General features: G+C 36.6%; 1 protein-coding gene across 1 annotated transcript in view; it reads left to right on the top strand.

Annotated features, from left to right (window-relative positions):
- The window catches only part of LOC116299514 (nuclear pore complex protein Nup85), a 31,479-nt gene extending 7,413 nt beyond the window's left edge, over positions 1-24,066 (top strand). Inside the window, exons 11-25 of the mRNA XM_031708173.2 lie at positions 604-726; positions 851-894; positions 1,219-1,312; positions 1,830-1,927; positions 2,578-2,661; positions 3,296-3,361; positions 3,674-3,724; positions 3,935-4,035; positions 4,747-4,832; positions 5,722-5,753; positions 6,966-7,066; positions 7,912-8,011; positions 8,213-8,264; positions 8,872-9,036; positions 23,250-24,066. Of these exons, the coding sequence (XP_031564033.2) occupies positions 604-726; positions 851-894; positions 1,219-1,312; positions 1,830-1,927; positions 2,578-2,661; positions 3,296-3,361; positions 3,674-3,724; positions 3,935-4,035; positions 4,747-4,832; positions 5,722-5,753; positions 6,966-7,066; positions 7,912-8,011; positions 8,213-8,264; positions 8,872-9,036; positions 23,250-23,351 (1,299 nt within the window). The 3' untranslated portion in view covers positions 23,352-24,066. The remainder of the gene's footprint in view (positions 1-603; positions 727-850; positions 895-1,218; positions 1,313-1,829; positions 1,928-2,577; positions 2,662-3,295; positions 3,362-3,673; positions 3,725-3,934; positions 4,036-4,746; positions 4,833-5,721; positions 5,754-6,965; positions 7,067-7,911; positions 8,012-8,212; positions 8,265-8,871; positions 9,037-23,249) is intronic.

The raw sequence follows: 24,066 nt of genomic DNA, 5'->3' as shown, positions 1-24,066 counted from the left end.
AAAGAATGTGCAGTGTTCGTAGATAGTTTTTCAAACCTGTTTAGTTAAACCACTTTAAAACATGTTTAAGCCTTGGTGTGAATGGGGTATAAGTCTTATTACCAAGTATCACTTCTTTGTTTAATGGTTTTACATGAGAATATACATGATTATGGTCGTGTTTTCAACAAAGAATCATATTCTGAAAAAAGGACATGTAGTCAGAGATGGGAAAACATTACTCCCAAGGTAAAGAATTCCCTTGGTTTTTTCCTCATCCAGTATCTAGGATCAATCTTGCCTCGCCCTCAGTTTTGACTTCCACATATCCTTGATTTGTTTACCCAAATTATGTATGTGTAGAAGTCCCAAACTGATGGGGTATTGGTTCCAGATTCAATGTAAATAGGAGAAAAAATTGTACAACAGGCATCCAAACATCGAGAAGTGGATTGAACTGCTAATTAATCATCTTCTGAGACACTGAATATGCACTCCCAACCAGAAAAGAATGGACCTTTTTGGCTTAAGTGAAATGTTTTCCCATGTCAGACCCCGTGTTATTACCAGAAGAATAAAAAGCCTGTGAGTCTAATGTTTTGGATTTCCTTGCGTTTTTAACAGTTCTACATGGGTCAAACATCATCAGAGTTCTTAGTCAAATGGAATCACTGGCAACATGAGTGTAAATCCCAGCTAGAGAGTGACACCTATGTGGCTGATCCTTACCTACAGACTTTGTGTGAGGTATCAATTGATTTGATCTATCTTAAACCTTACTTCATCCTTGCTCTTGTACTCTGAATATATATGTGACTTCATTGTACAACTGTTATTATTATTAACTGTTGCTTTGTGTTTTTTTTTTTAGATTCTTGCAGGCAAAGAGGAGGTCTTTGAGAACAGCATTATAAGGTAATTATATATTTATATTTATATTTATTACTTATCAAATGTCTAGGACTATAAGTTCATGTGGTACCAAAGGTTTTTGAGTGATTGATGTGAGTTCTATCAAGAAAATCCATGTCAAAGTTTAATTCAGATGAGGATGATTTTGCAACCTATTAAAGGCAATTATGTTACGTGAGTATTTGCAATGAGATTTTTTCCCACAGTGTTGCAGAATATGTGTCATTTTGTGTTGTAAGGTTTTGAATTCAGATCAAAATGTTAACCAATGTGGAAATTACGCTAATTATTATATTCATCGCCGTGCCTGTGGTTGTCCTTTTGCAGAGATTCCTGTCCAACCTGGTATCAAATGCTGACTGCCAAGCTGTTGTACTGTAATCCAGTTGTCAAGGTGTTTGATTTGCAATACCATACAGAGGTAAAATAAAGATACAAATAAGTAAAAGTCTTACATGTATTTCATAGAGCATTTTCACGTGACATCACAGCGGCCATGTTGATGTACCATAACAATACATTTTCTATCCTCCGGGAACTGAACTCTATTTTTATGCAAAAAGTTTCCTATTGTTTTGTACACCAATATGGCTGCCTTGTCATATGATTGAAAACAGTCTTTGAGTGAATACTGACAGCTCTCCAGCAAACAATCCTGTGGCAGATGCTGTAGAGAAGGAAGTTCAGATTGGGCTATAGCACTACTCCTGCATGCACATAGAGATGGCAAACGAGATTTTCAAGGTTACATGATGTTGTCACGCTTTGATGCAAGCAAAACATGTAAACTCATATTCTTCTCCGATCTAAAGCTCATTATTGTCAGAACAGACATGTATCATTTTCAAACCAGAAATAGCTTTAAAAAAATCAAGAATAAGACAAAACATAAAGCAAGTGCTGACATTACATGTAACACTGGCTTCCTATTGTTTTAGAGCTGTATTGAGCTGTTTGGAGGTGATCTGGGAAGCTTAGACAAGATCTTGCTCTCAGCTTTTGAGTTTGATGTCTCTGGTGTAATCAAGCAAAGCAGGTATGGATGTGTGTGGATTACTTTAACAACTACAAAAAGGAAAAAGACACCAGATAAGATGTCTCAATTCCATTTTACCCACCTAAAAAAAGGAAGAAGATATAACTAGCTATAAACTAGTGTGAGCTCGTCGGTGTTTCTAATGAAACAGTAATCATGATAAAAAGGTAAATTATACACCGTGAAAAGATGAAAAAACTTACTGACGTTTCGGATGCTAGTCCTTCGTCGGAGTAAAAAAGGAAGGACAACTCGGCTAATTATTAATGACTGATTGCAGAAAAAAATTGACAAATACATATAGTTTTGAGACGTAGCTATACACCATTCTCATAATCTGACAAGTGCACAAAAGCAAGGTCAGTCAGTCATTAGTTCACAATAAGATAATTAAAAGCAGATAAAATGCATTTATAGGAGAAAAGTATAGAAATTAACCTTTTGTTTTGACCTGAATTCGCGCTAACCACCTTTATTTTGAAATTAAGCTCAGCCTCGCAAGATGACTGGGTGACCTCATTTTTGTGTGCTCGTCAGCCATTATGAGAACGGTGTATAGGTACAGACAGAGACAGGGGCTAGGGCGGATTTGAAATCATTCTGGATGATGATAAATAATAATATTATGACATTGGTTTTTGTTGGTGCAGTGAGTCTTTTGGTAGTTGGTGGTTTGTTGCTCATCTTACAGACCTGTTGGAGCATGCAGGACAGTTAGATTCTAATCAAATAAGGTAAGCAAATCTGTTATTTCATTGTTCTGCCCCTTGTTACCACTGTCTCATGTCTCTACATGCCCTAGAATTAAGCTAAAATGTCTCAGGAATAGGGTTAATTCCTTAATTCCATGCAGTATTACAATAATATTGCCTCTCACTTCTGGGGTCTCTGTGTGAGTTGAGTTTGTTAGGTTCCTCCTTGATTGGAGGATTTCTCTCTGGATTGTCCAGTTTTCCTCTCAGCGAGTCACTTAACACACTAAATAGACCTATCCTGAATTCCCTTGACTGACCACGAAACAATGGTTTCAAGTCGAGGTTGAACTAGATTCTTTTATTCATCAAGTTCAACCTTGACTTGAAACCATTGTTTCGTGACCAGTCAAGCAAATTCGGGATAGGTCTATTCCAATTTGATCTGTGAGTTAAAGGCCCAGCTTAGGCTCAGGTCTAAAGTCGAACTTCACATGAGCCAAACCTAATAACATCATATCAGACTGTCTTGTTATCCATGGTTTCAATTTGGTTCAGCTCATGTGAAGTTTGATGTTTGACCTGACCCTAAGCTGTGCCCTGATTTTGATCAGTTTGCGACCAATCAACTTTCCTGAGAAAAGAATGTTAATATTGATGTTTTGTTTACTTCTAGTTCTCCTATCAGTTTGAGAGAGTTTTTACTGTTGGAATATTCTGCTAGCCTGATGTCCCACCATAGGTATGGGTACAAAGCTGAGTATCTTATTGCTGTCATTTTAAGCATGGTCATGTGTATTGTACTTTTGATTGACAACAGGGGGAAAATGCGCAATGTTTTCCCATTTCAGACCACATGTGATAAGATTCTTTGTTTGAGTTGTATCCATATTCATGTGTCTTCTCATGTGTCAACTATTAAACAAAGAAATGATACTCTAGGGAATGACACATGATCTGAAATAGGAAAACATGATTCCTCTCAAGCTGGAAATGTTTATTAACCTTTAAAAAAATTCTTTTGACCTTTTTCATTATTATCTATTTTCTTTAGTCTTTGGCAAATTGCAGTTGACTACCTCAAACAGTGTCCTCAATACGGCAGGTAATTTACAACATTTTATTTAAAGTTGAAGACTATTTTCTAAAGACAAGGTCCATTGCATGGTGCTGCAAGGTTTAAAAAGAGGGGGAAAGTAAATAAAAATTGACTTACGTCGTGCAACTGTTTTCTCCCTGCATGGTCAACCAAGTCCACTCTTCAAGCAAACTCTTTGTGTTCTTAGTTATAAACCTTGGTATTTTCCTTCCCCAGAGCTCACTTGGAGGAGTATGTAGAACACCTTCCTTTAGAGACTGAGAAAAAAGCACTCAAAGTGTTGAGACTATGTGAAGACCTGGACATGCCTGTACAAGGTTGGCTACTACTAACCTAAACTTTTAACAGTTCCTTTTTCCCCTCTCAACTCAGTGGAGTCTGGAGTCTTACCTGTTTGGTCAAATGGGGAGTGGGGACAAGTTTGAAGCGGCACGAAGGGAGAGTGAAAGAAGTTTCTCTGTGTGTTGCATCACTTGCTCCCACTCCCCAATCAACCAAGTTAGGTAAAAACTTGACTCAGGCTGATTTAGAAGGGAAAAAAGGGTGGATCTGTTTAAAGTCTACTACTAACCTAGTATTTTTACAAGCAATATTTCTTCTTCCATACTGTTTGCAAATCCTAATTTCCTCTAGTGCTTTATTGAGCATTGTCCTTTCACAGTTACAACTTCTGCTGTGTCCCAAATAATTAGAAAAACCTCTCACCTCCCTTATGCTTCATAAGCCCTGTGGACCCCACCCTTATGCAGGGACAACAGAAGGGGAGAGTGGAGGGAAGGTTTAAGGCTCAACCTTTACTAATATCCTTGAAATGAAGTCTTCATCTCCTGTATCAGCCGCTCCCCCACCCCTCACCCCCATCATTTTTAAAGTTCCTCCACAGCCCTTGTCCTAACTCTTAAAGCGTGACTCTGACCCCTGACCCTTTTTCATTAAGGTCTTGAAACTGGAAGCCTTTCAAATGAAAGGGCATTTCATACTATAAAATAGTGCAAATATCGAGAATTGGGAATTATTTGTGTCCACAGCACAAAGCATTTGTAAAACGATGAGTATGCGAGCGTTAAGAAACTCTCGTCTTGGTTCAGCGCTATCTTGGTGCCTCAGATCTAAGGTACGTTACAGGAAAAACCGCTGTAAAGTAGATTGAAGCCCTGTTATGCCCGGAACAGCGAAAGGCTTCGTATTAAAAGAGTAACCATATTAAGCAGGCCACTTGTAATGTAAGAGTAAGGTACATAGAATAAAAATAAAATAAAATAAACGAAAAAACAAAAAACAAAAGACCTAACATAGACCCCCTCAATGAGCGTTACGCTCTTGGGGTTAAGGTATCGACAAAATATGTTTAATTGAAGAAAAAAAAAAAGAACTAAACAAACAACAAAACAAAACGAAAATCAAACAAAAAACAAAAAAAAATCAACAAAAAACAAAAACAAAGCAAAAATACAACAAAACAAGAAAAAGAAAAAGAAAAGAGTAAGGTACATCATTAGCATAATAAACATGCATCTATTTTAGCGGCGTCCATATTTTAAGCGAGTTTCTGTTGAGCAGAGTTCCTATGTAGATGATCCCCAGTGACCACAAACACTTTTTTCAACTTTTAATACGTGTAGCTTTAGCATTAAATATCTTAAAAAAGGAAAACTGGTTGAGAGAGAGGAGGGTATGGAGTCCTGTTCAGTGTTGTCAAATATGTTTATTATAGAGCGCATGCAGTAAAACAATGAAATAAAAACAAAGTTGATACTAACAAGTAGTATCTATTTAGTGACTAATAGTTGCTATCACTCAACTAGAACATTTATTAAACAAAAGACACAAATGGTCTCTTGTGTATTTGTCTTTGTATGATGAATGTTCTGGTTGAGTGATAGCAACTATTAGTCACTAAATAGATACTATTAGTTAGTATCAACTTTGTTTTATTTCATGGTTTTACTGCATGCGCTCTATATTGGTGTTTTTCTTAATCACTAAGATTTATGTCTCTGTAGGACTCTGCCTTTGCAGCGTTCATCTCTGACAGGTAAGAATAAACCATAATGTTTTATCATTTCACATCTTTTTAGTCCAAGGCCTCTTCATCTAGACTCTTCCACAGTCTCTCCCTCGTCCATTCCGTCTCCACGCTTAGAGACTGTAACGGTACAATGACCGAAAGGACTTATGCGTCCCGCAAACTTGAACCCAGCGTGCTTTTGGAACCAAAATACTCGTACACAGTCTCTCTCGTTTTCGCCGCCATCTTGAAAATATTGAAACCCTACGCGCCCACACAGGCCCCATAGTTCAAAGGTTGAGAAAAAACTGGGGCGAGTTGGCATTGCCATAGGTTTAAGAGCTTGATATTTGACATTTCAAACTGTGTCACCTGTTCGGCAATAGAAGCTTTGCACCATCTTGTGATGGTTTGCCATTTCTAACTGTGGCACCAGTTCGGCAATAGAGGCTTTGCACCATCATGTGATGGTTTGCCATTTCTAACTGTGTCACCTGTTCGGCAATAGAAGCTTTGCACCATCTTGTGATGGTTTGCCATTTCTAACTGTGGCACCAATTCGGCAATAGAGGCTTTGCACCATCATGTGATGGTTTACCATTTCTAACTGTGTCACCTGTTCGGCAATAGAAGCTTTGCACCATCTTGTGATGGTTTGCCATTTCTAACTGTGGCACCAGTTCGGCAATAGAGGCTTTGCACCATCATGTGATGGTTTGCCATTTCTAACTGTGGCACCAGTTCGTCAATAGAGGCTTTGCACCATCATGTGATGGTTTACCATTTCAAACCTTGGCACCAGTTCGGCAATAGAGGCTTTGCACCATCATGTGATGGTTTACCATTTCAAACCTTGGCACCAGTTCGGCAATAGAGGCTTTACACCATCATGTGATGGTTTTCCATTTCTAACTGTGACACCAGTTCGGCAATAGAGGCTTTGCACCATCATGTGATGGCAGCCATGACAGGAGCCGGGAACAATACTGAGTATTTTCTTCTGGGAAACTGAATTCTTTCTCAGATTCAATTGTTCCTGTCGTGGCAGTCATCACAAGGAGCAAAGCCTCTATATACATCTTTGTGTGGGCCACATCAATATCATTATAAAGTCTCAAGCGTTCCAGAAAATAATAATATTAAGGGGAATGACTTGTGGTTGTTCAAGCTGAAGACTCGGTTTTCCATGTTGAATTTGTTTATTTGTTGTAACATTTGCAATCGTATTTATTTTTACAGGTTTTTGGAAGAGTACATCCAATGTGGAGGGTTTTCCAACCTAGATTTGATTGACAACTTGGGATCAGCCATGCTTCTCAGCGACCGACTGACCTTTCTCGGTATGTCCCCTTATAGCTTTACATCTTTATTCCACACCATTGATAAAAACAGCCAATACATATGCAGGAAAAGGGTTGTGAACAGGTCACTTGCATTATTGTCAGTCATTTACTACCACAACCAGACTGCCTTGAACACTTTCTTTTGTTCAGTTACAGTGCGAATCGAAAAACCGTGGGCACCTAGAAATATTTCAAGAATGTTCAATAGCCAATCATAAGCGTTATTGTTATCTTTCCGTTATCTTGTGATTAGAAAGTCAATTCTAATTGGCAAAGAAGATAGAACATTCCTGGAATATTTCTAAGTGCCCACGGTTTTTCGATTCGCACTGTAATTAGCATCGTCGTACTATTCTCACGAGGAAATTTGAATTCGCGAAGCCATTTGGTAGTGGTAGTAAGATGACGCCATCATGCAAACAGCCTATAGAGATGTTAAGTGTGACGTAATTCGAACGAAAAACTACTTCCGGGTACAAATTAATAATTACTTCTACAGACATTTTTCTGTGTGTGTTTTTTTTCCTTTTCTTCATAGTTTTCTTCATAAATTTCATAGCAGGATTTTCTGTTCATATATCTAAATGTTGAAGGTAGAAAATAAATCCCGGGAATAAGCTGCTTCTTCCCATCAGGCATTGTGGTGTTTTAAATTTCTAGAGTAAATGCGTAACATCTCCATCGGGTGGGATAATACACGTCATGCCCAAAGGCTCGAGTATACACCGAAAATACAAGTGACTCATGGGATATTCCATGGTATACCACTCGAAACCACTGTATAACCAGTATATATGTACATGACAAGAGTCGTAGTTCACCCAAGTATGTCTTATTACCAGGTAAATATCGTGAATTCCACAAGACGTACGAAGAATGTCGCTTTGAAGACGCAGCCGCTTTACTTATCTCTCTCCTGACATCCAAGCTCGCGCCCAAAAGGTAACTTACATTATTATTATATAGAATATAGATCACTTAGGTGAGTGCTGAGAGTTCCAGAGCTTGAGGGGGAGGGGGGGGGGGGGGGTGTTTGAGATCCCACGGAACTCTGATGATTTTTTATAAGCCTTCGAGAGAACCATTAATTGCAAAAGCTTTTTCTGTAAAATATAGTTTATTTATGTTATCACATTTTTTTAGTTTATGGCTGACACTCCTGACTGATGCCCTGCCTCTACTGGAGCACGAGAAGGTTCGTATCCATAACATTGTTTAAGCTATTCTCTCAATACATAGAAGAGATCTTCAATTTTTTTCGATACCCTGGAACAACCTCGGGCCTTATCAAAGTCAGGGCACTGACGACTAACTCACAGATTAAATTAGAATTGAACGAGTTAGATTTTGCAAAGAGATTAAAACTAGAGAATTTGGAGAAAACCCTCGAATCAAGGATGATGCTGAGCCGTCCAGGTATCGAAGCTGAGACCCCAGAGATGAGAGGCGAGTGAACTATCAGCTACGACACTGACTCTCGAATCATTAAACTAAAGGAAAAAATTGTTTCCAAATTCGAGTAAGACAAGAAGTTTTCAAGAAAAGGTTTGATAAAAACGGAGCTTGTCTCTTATCTATCGGTTCTACCAGCATTTGCAGTGACCTTGAATGCACTTGTATCGTGTTCGCGTGTCTTCGGCTTATTGTCAGTATATGTTCAGTAATTGACTGATTTCGGAAAAGTGCCCGCCTGGGACGATGTTGCCCGCCTTTTCCCATCACCACCCATACGTTTAACCTATAACGTGACGCGCGCGGCATTTTCCCGCCATGTTTTCCTGAAAATTTGTTATTGTCTACAGGTGATCTTCAGTAGTAATCAAACCTATGAGTTGATGCACTGTTTGGAAGAGATTCGCTTGTCTTTTCGGTCCTCTGAATACATGGATCTATCAGAAGACCAGGGAGGGATGCGTAAGCAGGGAAGCAAGACAGGAAAGAAAGGGAAAACTAACAAAGCAACAAAGGTAAGCGCGTCATATATAAATGATACTGTCTGTCTCTAATGAGATTAAAGAAATATAGTAGTTGGGTCGGGTGATAATGTGATTGCTGTCCTTACTAGATGGTCTGCGGTTGATAGGAGATGCTTCAAAAGTTATCAAAAATATCGATAGATTCTCTATTTTGAGTAGGACTATTATTCTTACTCACATATGAACTATTGCGCACACTGGATGGTCTGTCGTGTGATAGGAGATCCTGTTGAATGTCGAAGTATGAACATGACGTTACTGATTCTACTCACATATGAAGTAGTGCGCACACTGGATGGTCTGTCGTGTGATAGCAGATCCTGTTCAATGTCGAAGTATAAACATGACGTTACTGATTCTACTCACATATGAACTAGTGCGCACACTGGATGGTCTGTCGTGTGATAGGAGATCCTGTTCAATGTCGTAGTATGAACATGACGTCATTCTTACTCACATATGAACTAGTGCGCACACTAGATGGTCTGTCGTGTGATAGATCCTCTTGAATGTCTTAGTATGAACATGACTTCATTTTCCACACATATGAATTAGTGCGCACACTAGATGGTCTGTCGTGTGATAGATCCTCTTGAATGTCCATTCCAATTTTACTAGGATTGAATCTGCTATTTTCTTGGTGTTAATAATAACTTCTGCTCTTGTATATCTTGTAAAAGACTATTGAACCATGAGTACAAACCCTCTGGGGGGAAAAATGCTTGTTCCCAACTAGGCTAATTAAAGCTACCATGAATTCCTGGCTGCAACTTTCACATTCCCAACCAAAGTTACGATGATGTTTGGTATAAGGCTTCAAACATTTTAAAAAAATCATTAGAATTTTACAGCAGAATTGTTCTTTTCTTATTCCTAAATCGTTTTACCAATTCTTAAATTTCTCTCAATCACTAATAAAACTATAATTAGCTAGAAAGATCTTTTTCATTATCTTCTGCGTCGAAAAAAAATATTCAACTTTTCTTTCATAAATTTCCTTTCAAGAAACAAGAAAGAGTGAAAAAGAACTCTTCAAGAGGTTTCACTCTGAACAATGGGGTTCTCTTGATCAACGATACATATTTCTTTTTTACAGAATTTATAGAAAATTTAACACTACTATAAAGGTCATATTTATTTCATTTTCATTTCAATCTTCAATTTTCAAGGATCTAAGTTTCCTACACATTCTACAACTAAAACATTCTACAACTTGAGCTTTTCATTGATAATTCAGTAGTTTACGACCTAAATCCCTAAAAGAAAACTTTTCTGGTTAACACTAAACATTTCCAGCGAAGTGTGAAAAAAGTATAATACTTTTAGACCCTAGTATTAATCTCGATTCAATTTTTTCGTTTTTGTTTTTGTTTCATATCGTACAGTTAAAGTTTAGCTTAATAAGTTTATTTTTTCCTTTTCATAACGCAAAATAAAAGTTGAAATCTAAAATAAGACTTTGCAATAATATATGCGATTCATTTAAAGTTGGTATTGGTAATATCTGTAGGAGAAAACAATGGAGGCTTGTAGGCTTACAGCCCGGCTGGGTTGCCATTATTCCAGGACCAACGCGCGGTGTCCTTTGATCTGGCAATGGGCAACCTGTTTCATGATCGTTAAAAGAGAGTATCGTGCTTAGAATATAAATGAGCTGAGCGCTTAAACGGAAAATTTTGAGCGGGTTTCGATTCATCTTTGAGAATGATGATATTGTGGGTGTCGTCGTTGGTACGAATTCTTTTTTCAGAACGTCTGGGATACCCTTAATCCAAGGAATTCAAAGCTTAAAATATGGTAGATTCTACCCTTCAGGCGGAACAAGCGATGCTCTTAATGTATATATTTCAAAAGGGGTTTCATTTCAGGATCATATAAACTTTCATTATTTTGCATCTTTATGATACACAATAGTTTCCGTTAAGATCCTATTAACATATCCTTCATTTGTCTTTTGAAAATAATCTGTTATATACAAATTATTAATTAAAATGTTTTCGAATGCTAGACGTTTCTTGAGAGAGCGGAATTCAGTCACGTTTCTGGTATTTTCCTCGTCGTAACTATTTTTCCTTTAAAGAAAGATTAAAAAGATTATGCATATTGTTGTTTCTTTCCACACACGTTTTCATCGTTTTCCTGTCTTTCACTTTTTGCAAACCTTCCAACGAAAGAGAAATATTATATCATTTATCTACCACATACAGAGTTTTCAATTCTTTTTCTCATTACTTGTGAAGGATTTCTCACTTGTCATACTGACGTTTCACTTTTAAACGAAATGCTTTTTGTGCGAAACGCGAACAAAATAATAAAATAACTAGCGATAGCCTTCATTCTGATGAAGGTTATCACTATTTATAGCTGAAACGCCATGTTTTTTTAAATATTCTACGTGTTTTATCGCGAAAGCTTCAAAGATACTGAAAGAATAAAAAAGTTTCGTTTTCTGCTCGTTTTTATTCTCGCCAAAATAAACATCTAAACTGTTAGTCATTTCCTGGAATTCATATTTTACTGTTTCTTATTGTTTCTCTTACTAAATCCACTCAACTTTATTTATGCTAAAATCATAGTCAAATCATAGCTAGTTTTATTCTTTTTTCTTTTTATTCCCCCGCAAAAAGAAAAAAAAACCTAATAGTGTCTGCATTTGGAAAGCCATACTGTGTACAACCAAAAAAATCTGTAACTTAACTTACTATCCTATGGTATAATCAGTTGATATTATTGTCTTAGTAGTGACAAAAGCAGGACTCATTTCTCTAAAATCTTTTAAAAATAAAAACTCAAGTAGATTTACTATGGTTCCTATGAATACCACATGTGAATAAAGTCTGTTTAACGTTCTCTTTCTTGCCACGAGGGTTTTTCTCCAGATTGTCCGGTTTTCCTTCATTCATAAAAATTCACAAGTTAATAGAATTTAGAGTTTGATGTGTTGTTCTCTCTCTTGTCACGAGGGTTTTTCTTCGGCTTTCCTTCTTCCATAAAAATCATGTGATTTGAGGGTCTTACAGATAGAATATCGAATGTAGAATGGTAATAAGTGTTAGTGAAAGTGCGCCAAACTATAACCAGAATTCATAATATTTTTTCATTCACTATAAATGATTATATATTTTATTTACAACAAAGAAGTGCGCATACAACAGTTTAACAAATAACAGAATCAAAAATCTGTAAATAAAACTGGTGAACGCAGGCTAGCTATAACAAGCTGGTCAAGCAAGTCTATTAGCTTCTTGTTCGTGCCGAACAGCGGCTCTTTTCTTCACACCTTGATGTCTATTGTCAGTCAAAAACAAACTAAAATTAAGACCCAATTTGAATATCTTTATTTCACTTCCTAAATGAAACTTTCGTCTCCCCATCCTCTGTTTTTCGTATTCAGGTAATATCTTAAGATATATTTATTGGATTTCCAGTACACCATCACTGAAGTCGTACCAAAACAAAAAACGCTTAGCGAAACACACGAAAAACTCGAATGCAATATTTTTATTCGCACTTCACTTTTCTTATATTTTATCTCTTTACTTGGCTCTCTTCCCTCTTTTTTCCGAGTCTGAAAAATTCCAATTACAAGATGGTCAGTACTGATATTGAAACGCGGCCGAACAAAAAGAAAATCTTCAAACTTTAACTTTGTTAACCTGTCAACTTTTTAAGATGGCACTAGGAGACGAAAAGTCGCAAGAAAAAGCCTATTAGAAGGTCTTTGTTAAGTTTTCCTTAATTAGACGGGTTTTCTTTTCTTTTTTTTTTTTTTTTTTTGGATTCCCCCCTTCGCAAAACTTTGGTCACTAAATATCAATTTAATCCTATTTAGACCTTTTCCCTTGTTTGGCAAGTTTTCAACGACACACAGTTTTTCCTGCTCAAAATCAACAGCTGAGCACCAGAGACGAAACCACTTCTATAGCTGATTATTGGTGGGCAAACTTGCCTCTCATCTTTTACTTGAAATTTTCTATACCGGCCCGCCATAGTGTCGGCTACAGTAACATTAAACCCAAGTTATCTTAGCCTTTTTTCCAGTTTATTCCTGTTTTTATTTCTGACTGTTTTCAAACCCATTTTCTCTTTCGTTTCTCAGGTTACCGTTAAAATACATCGTAATCAGAGTCTACGGTTTTATTTGCTTTAACGAAAGTACTTTACCTCTCTCAAAACCATCGTTACAAACATTAGTAAAAAAAACGCTTTGTTTGAAAGTAGTAATTGTATTTTTTCATATGAGGGACCCGAAGAGGTCAAAAAGTGCGATTTTAATATTTTCTCCTGGGAAAATGGGGCTTCGGTTATTGGGAAAGGGAAATAGGGAAATACATCGTAATCAGAGTCTACGGTTTTATTTGCTTTAACGAAAGTACTTTACCTCTCTCAAAATCATCGTTACAAACATTAGTAGCATCTTAGCCTTTTTTCAGTTTATTCCTGTTTTTATTTCTGACTGTTTTCAAACCCATTTTCTCTTTCGTTTCTCAGGTTACCGTTAAAATACATCGTAATCAAAGTCTACGGTTTCATTTGCTTTTACGAAAATACTTTACCTCTCTAAAAACCATCGTTACAAACATTAGTAAAAAAACCGCTTTGTTTGAAAGTAGTAATTGTATTTTTTCATATGAGGGACCCGAAGAGGTCAAAAAGTTCGATTTTAGTATTTTCTCCCGGGAAAATGGGGCTTCGGTTACTGGGAAAGGGAAAAACAACAAAATGGAAATAGGAAAATATTTTTTAAAGAAAAAAAACGCGATTCGGAAAAACAAATTGGTTGAAAAATGGAGTTTGGCACTGCTCTCCCTTCACGACTCTTTTGTATGTAAACCCTGTACCAATTCGATTCAGCCGAGCACTCCAATTTTAATATATCTACGCTGAGCCAAGGACTTAGCTAGGTCTCGGACCGTGGGGCTAATGAACCATTTTTCCTACCAATAAACGCGCGTACGCGTTTCATCTTTAGAGTTTTCCCGCCATATCCACAGGCTCAGTAAAACTGCACGCCTCTACAAACGCAACTGCACTGATAGCCATCTGTAGTACTTATAGGCGTATTTCGAGTGTTCCTGCAATTAGGATAAGATTAATTCGGTCCCTTCTATTTGTTTCTTTAATATAACAAGGTTTTGTTTGAAGATTTCAAGTAGTTTGTAGTTCTAGTAATCATTGTAAACTTGACCTGCTAAGTTCATCTACGAAACCGACGTTCTTGCTTGAGTTGTGGTTCCCTGCTATCTATATAACATTAGAAGAGTCTTCCGTAGCGACAAAATAGGGAGACTTTTCTAGCAAGGTAGAGCTGTGATGAGTTTTCCAGCTGTTGAAGTAGAATTCAGAGCCCTTTCATTTAACTTGCTTGATTTTCTACCTGTTTATTTTTGTTCCGAACTTGCTGTCGTATACGAATAGAGTTAGTTTTTCTCCTGTACTTTAAGGATTTCTCCGGTCTTCCACCTTCCGTACAAATCAACTCCTAAATTCATGAAAAGCCAGTATGTGGGAATGCCACTGTTACATGTAAATCCCACTTGAAATGTTCGAATAGATATAGCATCTTGACTGCTCTCCAATCCCAAAGAGAGTGTAAAGGAAGCTCTGTGCACTACCAGCAGCATAGATGTCGAAGGACTTTCAAAGACAGGGTAACTATTTTAGTCAAAATAAACTCTATAACAGTCGAGGCGAACTTCTTGATCGTATCAGCAATTTTAAATACTTTTTAATCACTAGTTGAGAAGTAGATCCGGCTACAACATCATTTATTCGGGGTTTTTTTCATTTTTGTTTTATTCGTATTTCTCTCATTCCGTTCTGTGACTAGTTAGTTTTCAATGTAAGAATATTGCTTCGTAAGGACAGTACTTGATGGAATTAGATTTTTGGGTCTAGAAGTGTAGAATTTAAGACGGAATTTAGGGAGAAGAATTTCCCTAATCCCCACCCTCCACCCCCACTTTTATCATTGGTGGCCGATCTCTGATGTTCTCCGGCTCATCGAATCATATTTATACTGTCCTACTCCCCACAATTTAATCCCTTCTATTAAACCCTGCTCGCATTATATACTCTCTAATGTCGGTCCCTCTTATTAATTTAAAATTCTAAATTTTACAGGTTAACCAATTCTGACATTTCCATCCCTTTCTGGAATGACTATCATGCAATAAATTGGTGAGCGATTTTTCCTCAACCAAACTCCCCTACTCACGTAAATAAAAATACTTGTGACTAGCTGCAAACTGACCAGATTTACCCCTCCCCACCCCTCACAGTCGTAGCGAGGTTTTAATGATTTTATTGCATAAGTGTTATTTTCTGAAAATCTCACCTTTAGACGAGTAATACTAATACCTGGTTTTTGGTCTCGCAGCCTACAGCTAGGTATCTTTAGAAATTCGTGAACAAATTTAATTAAATGAGTTTTGTTATCATAATAGTCTATCAAAATAAAGATGGATGAAGTCATGCAATAAGAGAATGAAATAAAAATTTATTGGAAAAGATTTTTAAAAAAAGTATCAAGGTAATGACTTTTTCCTAATCATATATTTAAACGTTATATTTTCTTGTTCGAAATCCTAGAAATAGAAAATGTGAAAAATCTTTGTCATTTGGTGTTTTTGTGTTTTAACATTCTATGGTACGTGATAGTAGTGTTTATGACTTTATCAGGTTTGTACTCGTCAATACGTGAAAACGTTTTGTCCTTTTCCCCCACTAATCTTAGCAAAAAACACTCTAAACTGAACAATGGCTGGAGTTTACCATGTCCATAAAAATACCATTTCAATACTCTTTACGACAGTAGTTTCGCCGCTTTCAATGAACGAGGCGACGGTATGTCCTTTGATCAATAATTGACGTCCTCAACAAACCTGTTGCCATTAATGGTCGCTGTAGTCGGTGACTTCAAAAGATACGCAAATACACTAAAAGAAAGATACGAAAAGACGCCGAGTTGATCGTTAACTTGATAGCTTTTCGAGTACCTCAAAACAGATCCAAAACACTAGGTCCTCCTGCTATCAAAATAGAAGCAAGTTGTTATTACAGATAAGGGCTATCATATTTTTCTTTTTTTACCTCTTCTTTTTCGTCCCTCTCTCGGGTTATAGTTGACTTATCTACCTTTTTCTTAGCTTTTCTACTTTCTATCGAGCTATTAAAACACAAAACCTCTTCGACCTAAAAGCTTTTAGCTTTAGTTCCGCATAGACGTCTTAAGATATCTATAGCCAGTTATAAAAGCAAAATGAGTTGTTTGACATTGAAAAACGGCTTATTTGAGTTCTTAGTCTTATTTAAAATTCAAGTTTATTGTTAACAAACTCTTTCTATTCCTGGTCTAGTTCAAGTGCCATTGTTCAGTATACCTTAAAAACTTGCCGTGTCGCCGGCTAAAGTTACTTGTATCTCTGCTGCTCTCATTCATAGCCTTTATATTCAAAACAACTCAAGGCCGTTAAAACTTCTCTCAAACTACTATCTTTTTTAATTTACTTCATTCTTTTAATGAATTTATGTTATTCAGTATTAAAGTATTAGAATTGAACTTCAACAGTGAAAATAACATATTTTTGGGGGATCCGTAAATTTTTATTTATTTTTTTTTAAATCTTGAACAGAAGTTAGCTTGATCAGTAATTTTCTCCTCGTTTTGATAAGTAAATATGAATGATAAAGTGTTTTCTGATAATTTTTATTGTGGGTTATTGTTTATCATATTTTCATTCAAACGCATTAAAAACGGAAAGATCTTTCTCATAGTGATTAATACTTCGGTGTTATTGGAGCAAATATCTTAGAGCAAAACTAATAAAAAAAGTTTTTTTTTTAAACGCAGAGTGATCTTCACAGCATGTTTCTCGATGTCGCACTACCTAACTTTGAGGCCATGATCAAATCTCACGCAGAAGAGAGATTTTTGTGAAGAAGAGTGATCTTTATATCATGTTTCCTGATGTCGAGAAGTGCTTCGCACTACCTAGCTTGAGATTATGATCAAATCTCACGCAGAAGCGAGATATTTTTCTTGTTTTAGATATAAACGTTAAAACTTTTGTCCATTGTTGTCTCACGTAGTTTAATAATGGTAAAAGTGCTAGAAAGACATCGTAGTTTCACACCTGTTTTTCTGCTCATTTATTGGCTCTTAAACATTACCGCCATTTTTAACAATTTAACCATATATGGTTTAATGACTGTAATAAAGATTTCAATTTTCGCGCCATTTCATCACCAGATTATTCTAATCTACTTCCGTCCTACTTCTAACGAGACTAACGTACCATTAATGTAAAATTCTAAGTTTTTATTGGTTAAATATTCATTACGGTCCCGTATATGATAGTTCTTTATTACCTAAATTAACACAATGCTTTGTGCTTTGTTCAAAATTATAACTAGTTTCGATGCATCCACGTAACGTAAAAGACCGATGAATGGACGGACAGACAGACAGATTAATAATACAGCAATCTTGCTAGATACAAAATAGCGCATCGATAAATACCTTTATTATTGATATAAGTCCAGGGTTTTGTACTAAGCAGTTTTTATTAGCCAGAAACAAGGCGGTAAATCGGAAAGAAAGTTTTTGAAAATAGCGTTCTTATGATGAAACTTTGCGAATTGCTATTTTTTCCTAGTATCGCCAGAGTAATGTTTTATGTCAATATACGGCTGCAGCACAAAAGAACCGCTTTACCCTTATGGTTTCTTTGAAGTTTTCAGTGTCGAGCCAGGGCTTGTTCGATTCTTTCCCTGATGATGATTTGCCGAATGATAAGTACAGGAAGTTTACCAATGGCGATCTTTGAGGGTCGTATCCCCGGGGGGTACTCTTGCCCGTTTAGGGTAGGGATGTGCCGCTGAGCCCTCTGAACCCAGACCCTGTTCCAGATTAAAAATCGCTGAATTTCATTCCCTGTTCCAGAGCAAAATCGCTGAAAACCCTGTGACCCAGAGAGGAAAGAGCGTGATTTCATACGCCCTGTTCCAGAGCGAGTGTGATTTTATATACCCTGTTCCAGAGTAGAATCGCTGAAAACCATACCCTGTTTGGCGGCACATACCCGTATAGCGAATATAGGGGAATACACCCCCCCCCCCCCCCTCCCGGGGTCGTATCTCGAGCAGTAGCAATATCCTACTTGCTTCTGTTTATTTGAATTCCGTCTGAGTGGAAGGTTTTGATCATTAAACCATCTATTGTATGTAGTTTATCTATATTGTTTGCTATTCCGTCTCTTGCTCATCTTCTTTAAAAGGCTATGCACAAGTCAGTTTAGTACTGCTAACAATCCCATCACATTTATATTTTAGCTGCCCTTTTTAAGCTCCGTAGAAATTTTCACAATTCTTTTTTTTCATTTATTCATTTAGTTTTAGTTTTTATCTTCTACGATAGATTATATTATATATTTACATATTAAAGGTTGCTTTTTAATTTGAAAGATTACTATCTATTTACCAGTATCTGGTAGCTAGTTATTTGATCGTGAAGCCATAAGCATGGCCGAGCTTGTTTTTTCTCAAGTGTCTGCATGTTGTTCAAATGCTAATAACAAGATTACCAGACCAATAAGAAGTGGGTGCTCAAGAGATTTCATTATAAAATTCAGTGATAAGGGTATAGTTTACGCAAACTATTGAATGTTTTTTTCCTATAAGTTCCTTATCCTATGTGATCTTTCTAGAATTAATGAGAAGCTTAACAAAGCCGATGTTTGAATTCTTTGTATAATAAGCGATTCGCTAGGACTTGCGTAAAGTTCTTATTTAAGTTAAATTTCAGTAGCAAATAATAGGACAGAAAATTTACTAAAGTCGGTTAAGAATTGTAAGAAAATCATTTAGGCATTTTTAAGACAAGCTGGTACCTGAAAGAGATACACATACAGAATTAATAGAAAGGTTGGGAAAAGACAGAAAGAAAGTGGGGGGAAAATAAAGGGAGTTAAAATAAACGCAAGGGAAAGTAGACCAAAAAATGAACAAAAATAGAATAACAAAAAAACGTTAGAGAAACAACAATTACCTAATTCCTATTTTCCTATCTCGAAACACAATCCGGTGTAATTAGCGTTTGGAATTTGCTTTAAAAAACGTTTCTCGGCTAAAACGGTTTGATAATTACTACTACCGCTTCGAACCGTCAGTGCTGTATCAATAATTTTAACACAAATTGCCGCAAAAAATGATTAAGATCTTCTAGAAACACATCCAAATCCCATCGTCAAGTTAGCGTGGATCGGACGATAAGTGCCGACTCAGATTATCGATGCCCTTTGGCGCTAACAACGTCACGTACCACTGGATGCATTGACTAATTCACCTCTTCACAGATACACCTACTTGATAGAAAGAACGTTGTCATACGATATTAGAACATTAGTAATTTAGTGAGAAAGGAATTCATTAAAAGACAAAAGAAAAAGTTCAGCTTCAGTGATCTTCTTTTGCTTTTAATATGATTCCTATCCCACTAAATGACTAATGTTCTATTTTCGTATGACAACGTTCTTGCAAGTACAAGTGAAAAATTTTTTGAAAAGCCATTACATTGGTGACCGTAACACAATCCAACACCATTTATACCACGTGATGGTTTGCGTCAAAAGGTGAATTACATCCCACTTTCTCCTGAATTCTGGATATCTTAGTACCGTTTAGCTTTTTCTCTTAAATATGCTCTGTTGACTTGAACGTGCTCTTTACCATGAGCACGCTCGAAAATTTGACCACCGAGCGGGATCTGGGTTCGAATCAAATCGTGCATTAATCTCTTATTCAACCATCACCTAATCCATTGTCCCACCATATGTTTCCGACCGTAGGCGACTTTGTTTCAGCGACTGAAAAGCTAAGCTGAGAGGAACTGTGAAAGAGAATTTCTGGTCGCGCTTCGTATGATTGAAAATGGCGTCTGATCACATTTGGATCATAAAGTGATTGGTCTTTGTTGATACTGATCGTCGTATAATTTCTTGTTTGGACCACCTAAGAAACCTCGTGAATGTTACAAAACTGGCTCAAAATTGGCTTTCTTGAATTGAACCTGCTTTAATAAATAGAAAATAACCGTTTTTTTCGTGCCCAGAGCCCGCGATCTTTTTGGTCTCCGATTTCAAACGAACGGCGAAGTGCGAATTTAAGAGTGGGATTCAACTTTTTTTGATTGGCTTAAAATATTGTGGCAGTTTTTCATTGTCATATTAGCCAATCAGAAAATGGTGGCGGATGAAATCCTGGACTGCCTTTCGTTTCCTGGCGGAGACCCAAATGAACGTGGGCTCAGAAGACGCAGATGAATCAAAGATATCTCATCTAAATATCGATTAGTAATCATCGACTTCCTCAGGTGATTGATACAGTCTGGAATGATCAACTCTCTCAAACGTTAAAAGCCTTTAAGAAGCTAATAATGAGTTCATGTATTGATACAAGAGATATCTCTAGACTTTATCAAGTTGTTAATCGTTCTCCGTGGGGGATAAGACTTTGCAGCTTCCTCTCAAATAGCCATTGAACTTTGCATTGGATTTCGTTTTCCTCGGCTCCAACAAAATCATGCCTTATGGCTTAGAAATATATAGGGGTACCTAAATGAGATTATTAAATGAAAAATCTTGGAAATAGGAATTGAAAAGAGCTTGTAGCCTTTAATGGGTTGAAATGAATTGTTCTTAACTAAGTTAAGAAATTCATTCCAGTAATCACTCGTTTTCTCGTCTAAGATAAATATCAAGATCATGCTCTGAATTACTATCGGAGTCATTCTAGCCTCGATTACTGGACTTTCACGAGACGTATTGTTAGAATTGTTTTGGTTTCATTGACCAAGATTTCCTGATAAGCGCCATTATGTACCTTGGCGTTTGCGGCCTTTCCAAGTTTATGTTTTGATCGTTTGATTTTTGGTATTTTGAGTGTATTTGTTTTTCCTTTTGTTTTATTTCTTCTTAATCTTTTCCTTTTTCTTTTCTTTTCTTTTCTTTTCTTTTCTTTTTTTTTTTTTTTTTTTTTTTTTTTTTTTTTTCTTTTTCTTTTTGCTTATAAACCTAATTGCAAGAACCGTTGTCATATAAAAATAAAATATAACATCATAACAAAATGAAGGAATTAATGGTTTTCCAAGGAAAACAGTCTTAATTATTTCACTGTTTTGAAAGTATAACTGACACTTTTAATATTACGTTGTTGGTATATATACTAAAACAGTTATTTTCATCAATCTAAGGATGTTTAGAATAAAAATAACGCCTTATTTCTAATTAATTCCTATTTGTTATTATTTTTTACGTGTCGTTTATGAAAACGTTTTTGAATAAGATGTATATAGCTACGGGATAAATAGCAACAGATTCAAGAATCTATTGTTAAATGGGATAAGAGATAGTGGGGTGATGATTTAAATCTTAGCTTTTCACATAATCCAAAAATTGTATTTCTTAACCTATATACACCTACTTGCAAGAACGTTGACATACGAAAATAGAACATTAGTGATTTAGTGGGATAGGAATACATTAAAAGACAAAAGAAAAAGTTCTGCTTCAGTGATCTTCTTTTGTTTTTTAATATAATTCCTATCCCACTAAATCACTAATGTTCTATTTTCATATGACAACGTTCTTGCAAGTAGGTGTATATACCTATTAGGATTTCAAAAAATATCCCTGGTTTTTCTTCTTCTTTTTTTTTTTTTTTTTTTTTTTTTCCTTTTTTCTTTATCGCGTGAGAAGAAAAAGGAAAATAATACAAATATAACAGACGACGCTTCGTAGACTGAGGTTTTAACTACTTGTTTCGGCAAAGTGTTTGCCTTCTTAAGGAGCGCAAAGAGAGTTGAATAAGAAATGAACTATATGTAGGACAATTGTGTAATTTTAAGAGTGGCGTATTTAAAAAGACAGAAAGTATTCGAGTGTTATATCGCTGTATTGAAGTGTAGTACAATTCAATAAACGAAAAGTAAGGCATGAATCTTCAAAGCTTTATATCTTAGGTCTTCCATTTCAGCTGGAGAAGACACAGGTAGCCCAAGCTTGGTTTCTGTGGCGTCATGTTATAAGGAAATGTATGGGGATTCATCAAAAATTTCAATAAAATCATTGAAACGTGAAACGTGAAATAAAGCCTCGAAATTTTACCCGATCTTTGAGAAATAGCACTTCTTTCGCTCTGTGTGATTATTTTTTAGTGATCATTTTATTGGTATGCCCTCTACCACACTATCGAATCATTTGCACAAAGTATTTAACACCCAACACCTAGTCTACCTCACATCTCCGCCCACGACTATACGCCGTTCGTTCTTTGATGTCAGTCATACTTTACTAGTTCTGTTTATAGTCTTCCCAAATTGCCATATTAATGAATTAAGACTTCAAAGGCACAGCTTAGCAAGTGGCTGATCGATTTTGTATTGGTGTCGGTTCCCTTGTCGCGCGTCGCTCGCCGCAACTTTGATTGTTTAAGACATTAGTATTCGGTATTTCCGTCGTGTGTTTGAACCGGCAGTCGCTTGATAGGTTTACGGCCGTCTTTGTGACTCTTAATCGTATTTAGAAGGATGGATATACACGTTTTAATAGTTTTGCGGGGGGTTTTGATGAGCCGAATCTTGTTCTTTTATCTCGTGATCATTTATGCAGTTCCCTTTTCTGCTCTGTCCGGGATTTCGGACGCGGCGTTCGGGCTTTCTGATACCGCAGCTTAGCGAAATTTTATCCTAATTGCTTTCAATCAGCCCTTTAATTGAGACTTTGGTCAGTTCTGTGTCGATCCTTGTCTGTCTTTATAGCGTGACAAGATCAAAAGAGACCTCAAATTTGCGTGACGGTGATAAAACTATTGTGTGACAGTCCAGCGCGAAAAGGAATTTTTTTATCCTTATCTAAATTTGTGGTTTCTTTCCACTTCTATCTATTTTTTCAATTTACACTTCTTCATCTTTGTCGTAAGATTTTACCGTTTCGATTTGCTTTAAATTCATTGTTATGACTATCTTCTCATACGTTTCAAGAAAATACAGAAATGATACTAAAGATGATCGCTTGCGGCGTGAAAAGCATTAAGTCATGAGAAGCAAATTTTCGTCAATTTGTTTTCTCTTTGAAATTTTTTACCTGCAATTTTTTTGAAATGTGAAAACATGAAATGTGAAATGACAATGTCTTATTATTTTTCAGGCGCAAGGAGAGGAGGAGCAAGACCGTATTGACCTGTTACGCCTGGCCATGGCAAGGAACTTAGCCCGAGCTATACTAAGAGAAGGACAACTAGTAAACTGAGAAGCAACCTTTTACGAATCGTTATCGAGTTGGTTGCGACGATGTATCGATTCGTAACATCAACGTATTGCAAGAAATGAAAGAACAAATCATAGAACTGACACGATGAACTGAGGAGCAACCTTTTACGAATACTTATCGAATTGGTTACGACGATGTATCGATTCATAACATCAACTTATTGCAAGAAATGAAAGAACAAATCATAGAACTGACACGAGGAACTGAGGAGCAACCTTTTACGAATAGTTATCGAATTGGTTACGACGATGTATCGATTCGTAACTTCAACTTCGTTACAAGAAATCATTGAAAGAACAAAATCTAAAAACTGCGACTGAAAGATGAGGAATTGCATCAGATGTGAGGCTGGCATTACTAGAATCTTGTTGATACTTTACACTGGGTGGCGTAACATAGTACTGGAAATGCAATACGTGGTAGGACCAATGGAGCAAGAACTAAGAGGGAACAATAGGTAGATCTGGTAGATAGGTCAAAACCGGAAGTCTGTTTAACTTGCCGAGAAGAGGCTGGTGACGAGTATCCCAAGCCACAGGACAGGTTAGTTAGCACGATGTCACATTCAATCCTTCTTTTCCCTACTGGCGCCTTACTTTCAGGCCACAGAATCGAATAAGACTGATGCCGAGGTATAGTTGTGCTGTCAATATTGATTTCAAGGAATGGAAAATAAACAGAACTTATTTCGTTA

The sequence above is a fragment of the Actinia tenebrosa genome, unplaced genomic scaffold (assembly GCF_029948245.1).
Source record: "Actinia tenebrosa isolate PJP-AT-01 unplaced genomic scaffold, QUT_ActTen_1.0 PGA_scaffold17__23_contigs__length_9995812, whole genome shotgun sequence".
In the NCBI taxonomy this organism is placed as follows: Eukaryota; Metazoa; Cnidaria; class Anthozoa; order Actiniaria; family Actiniidae; genus Actinia; species Actinia tenebrosa.
This window is presented reverse-complemented; position numbering and strand designations above follow the sequence as displayed.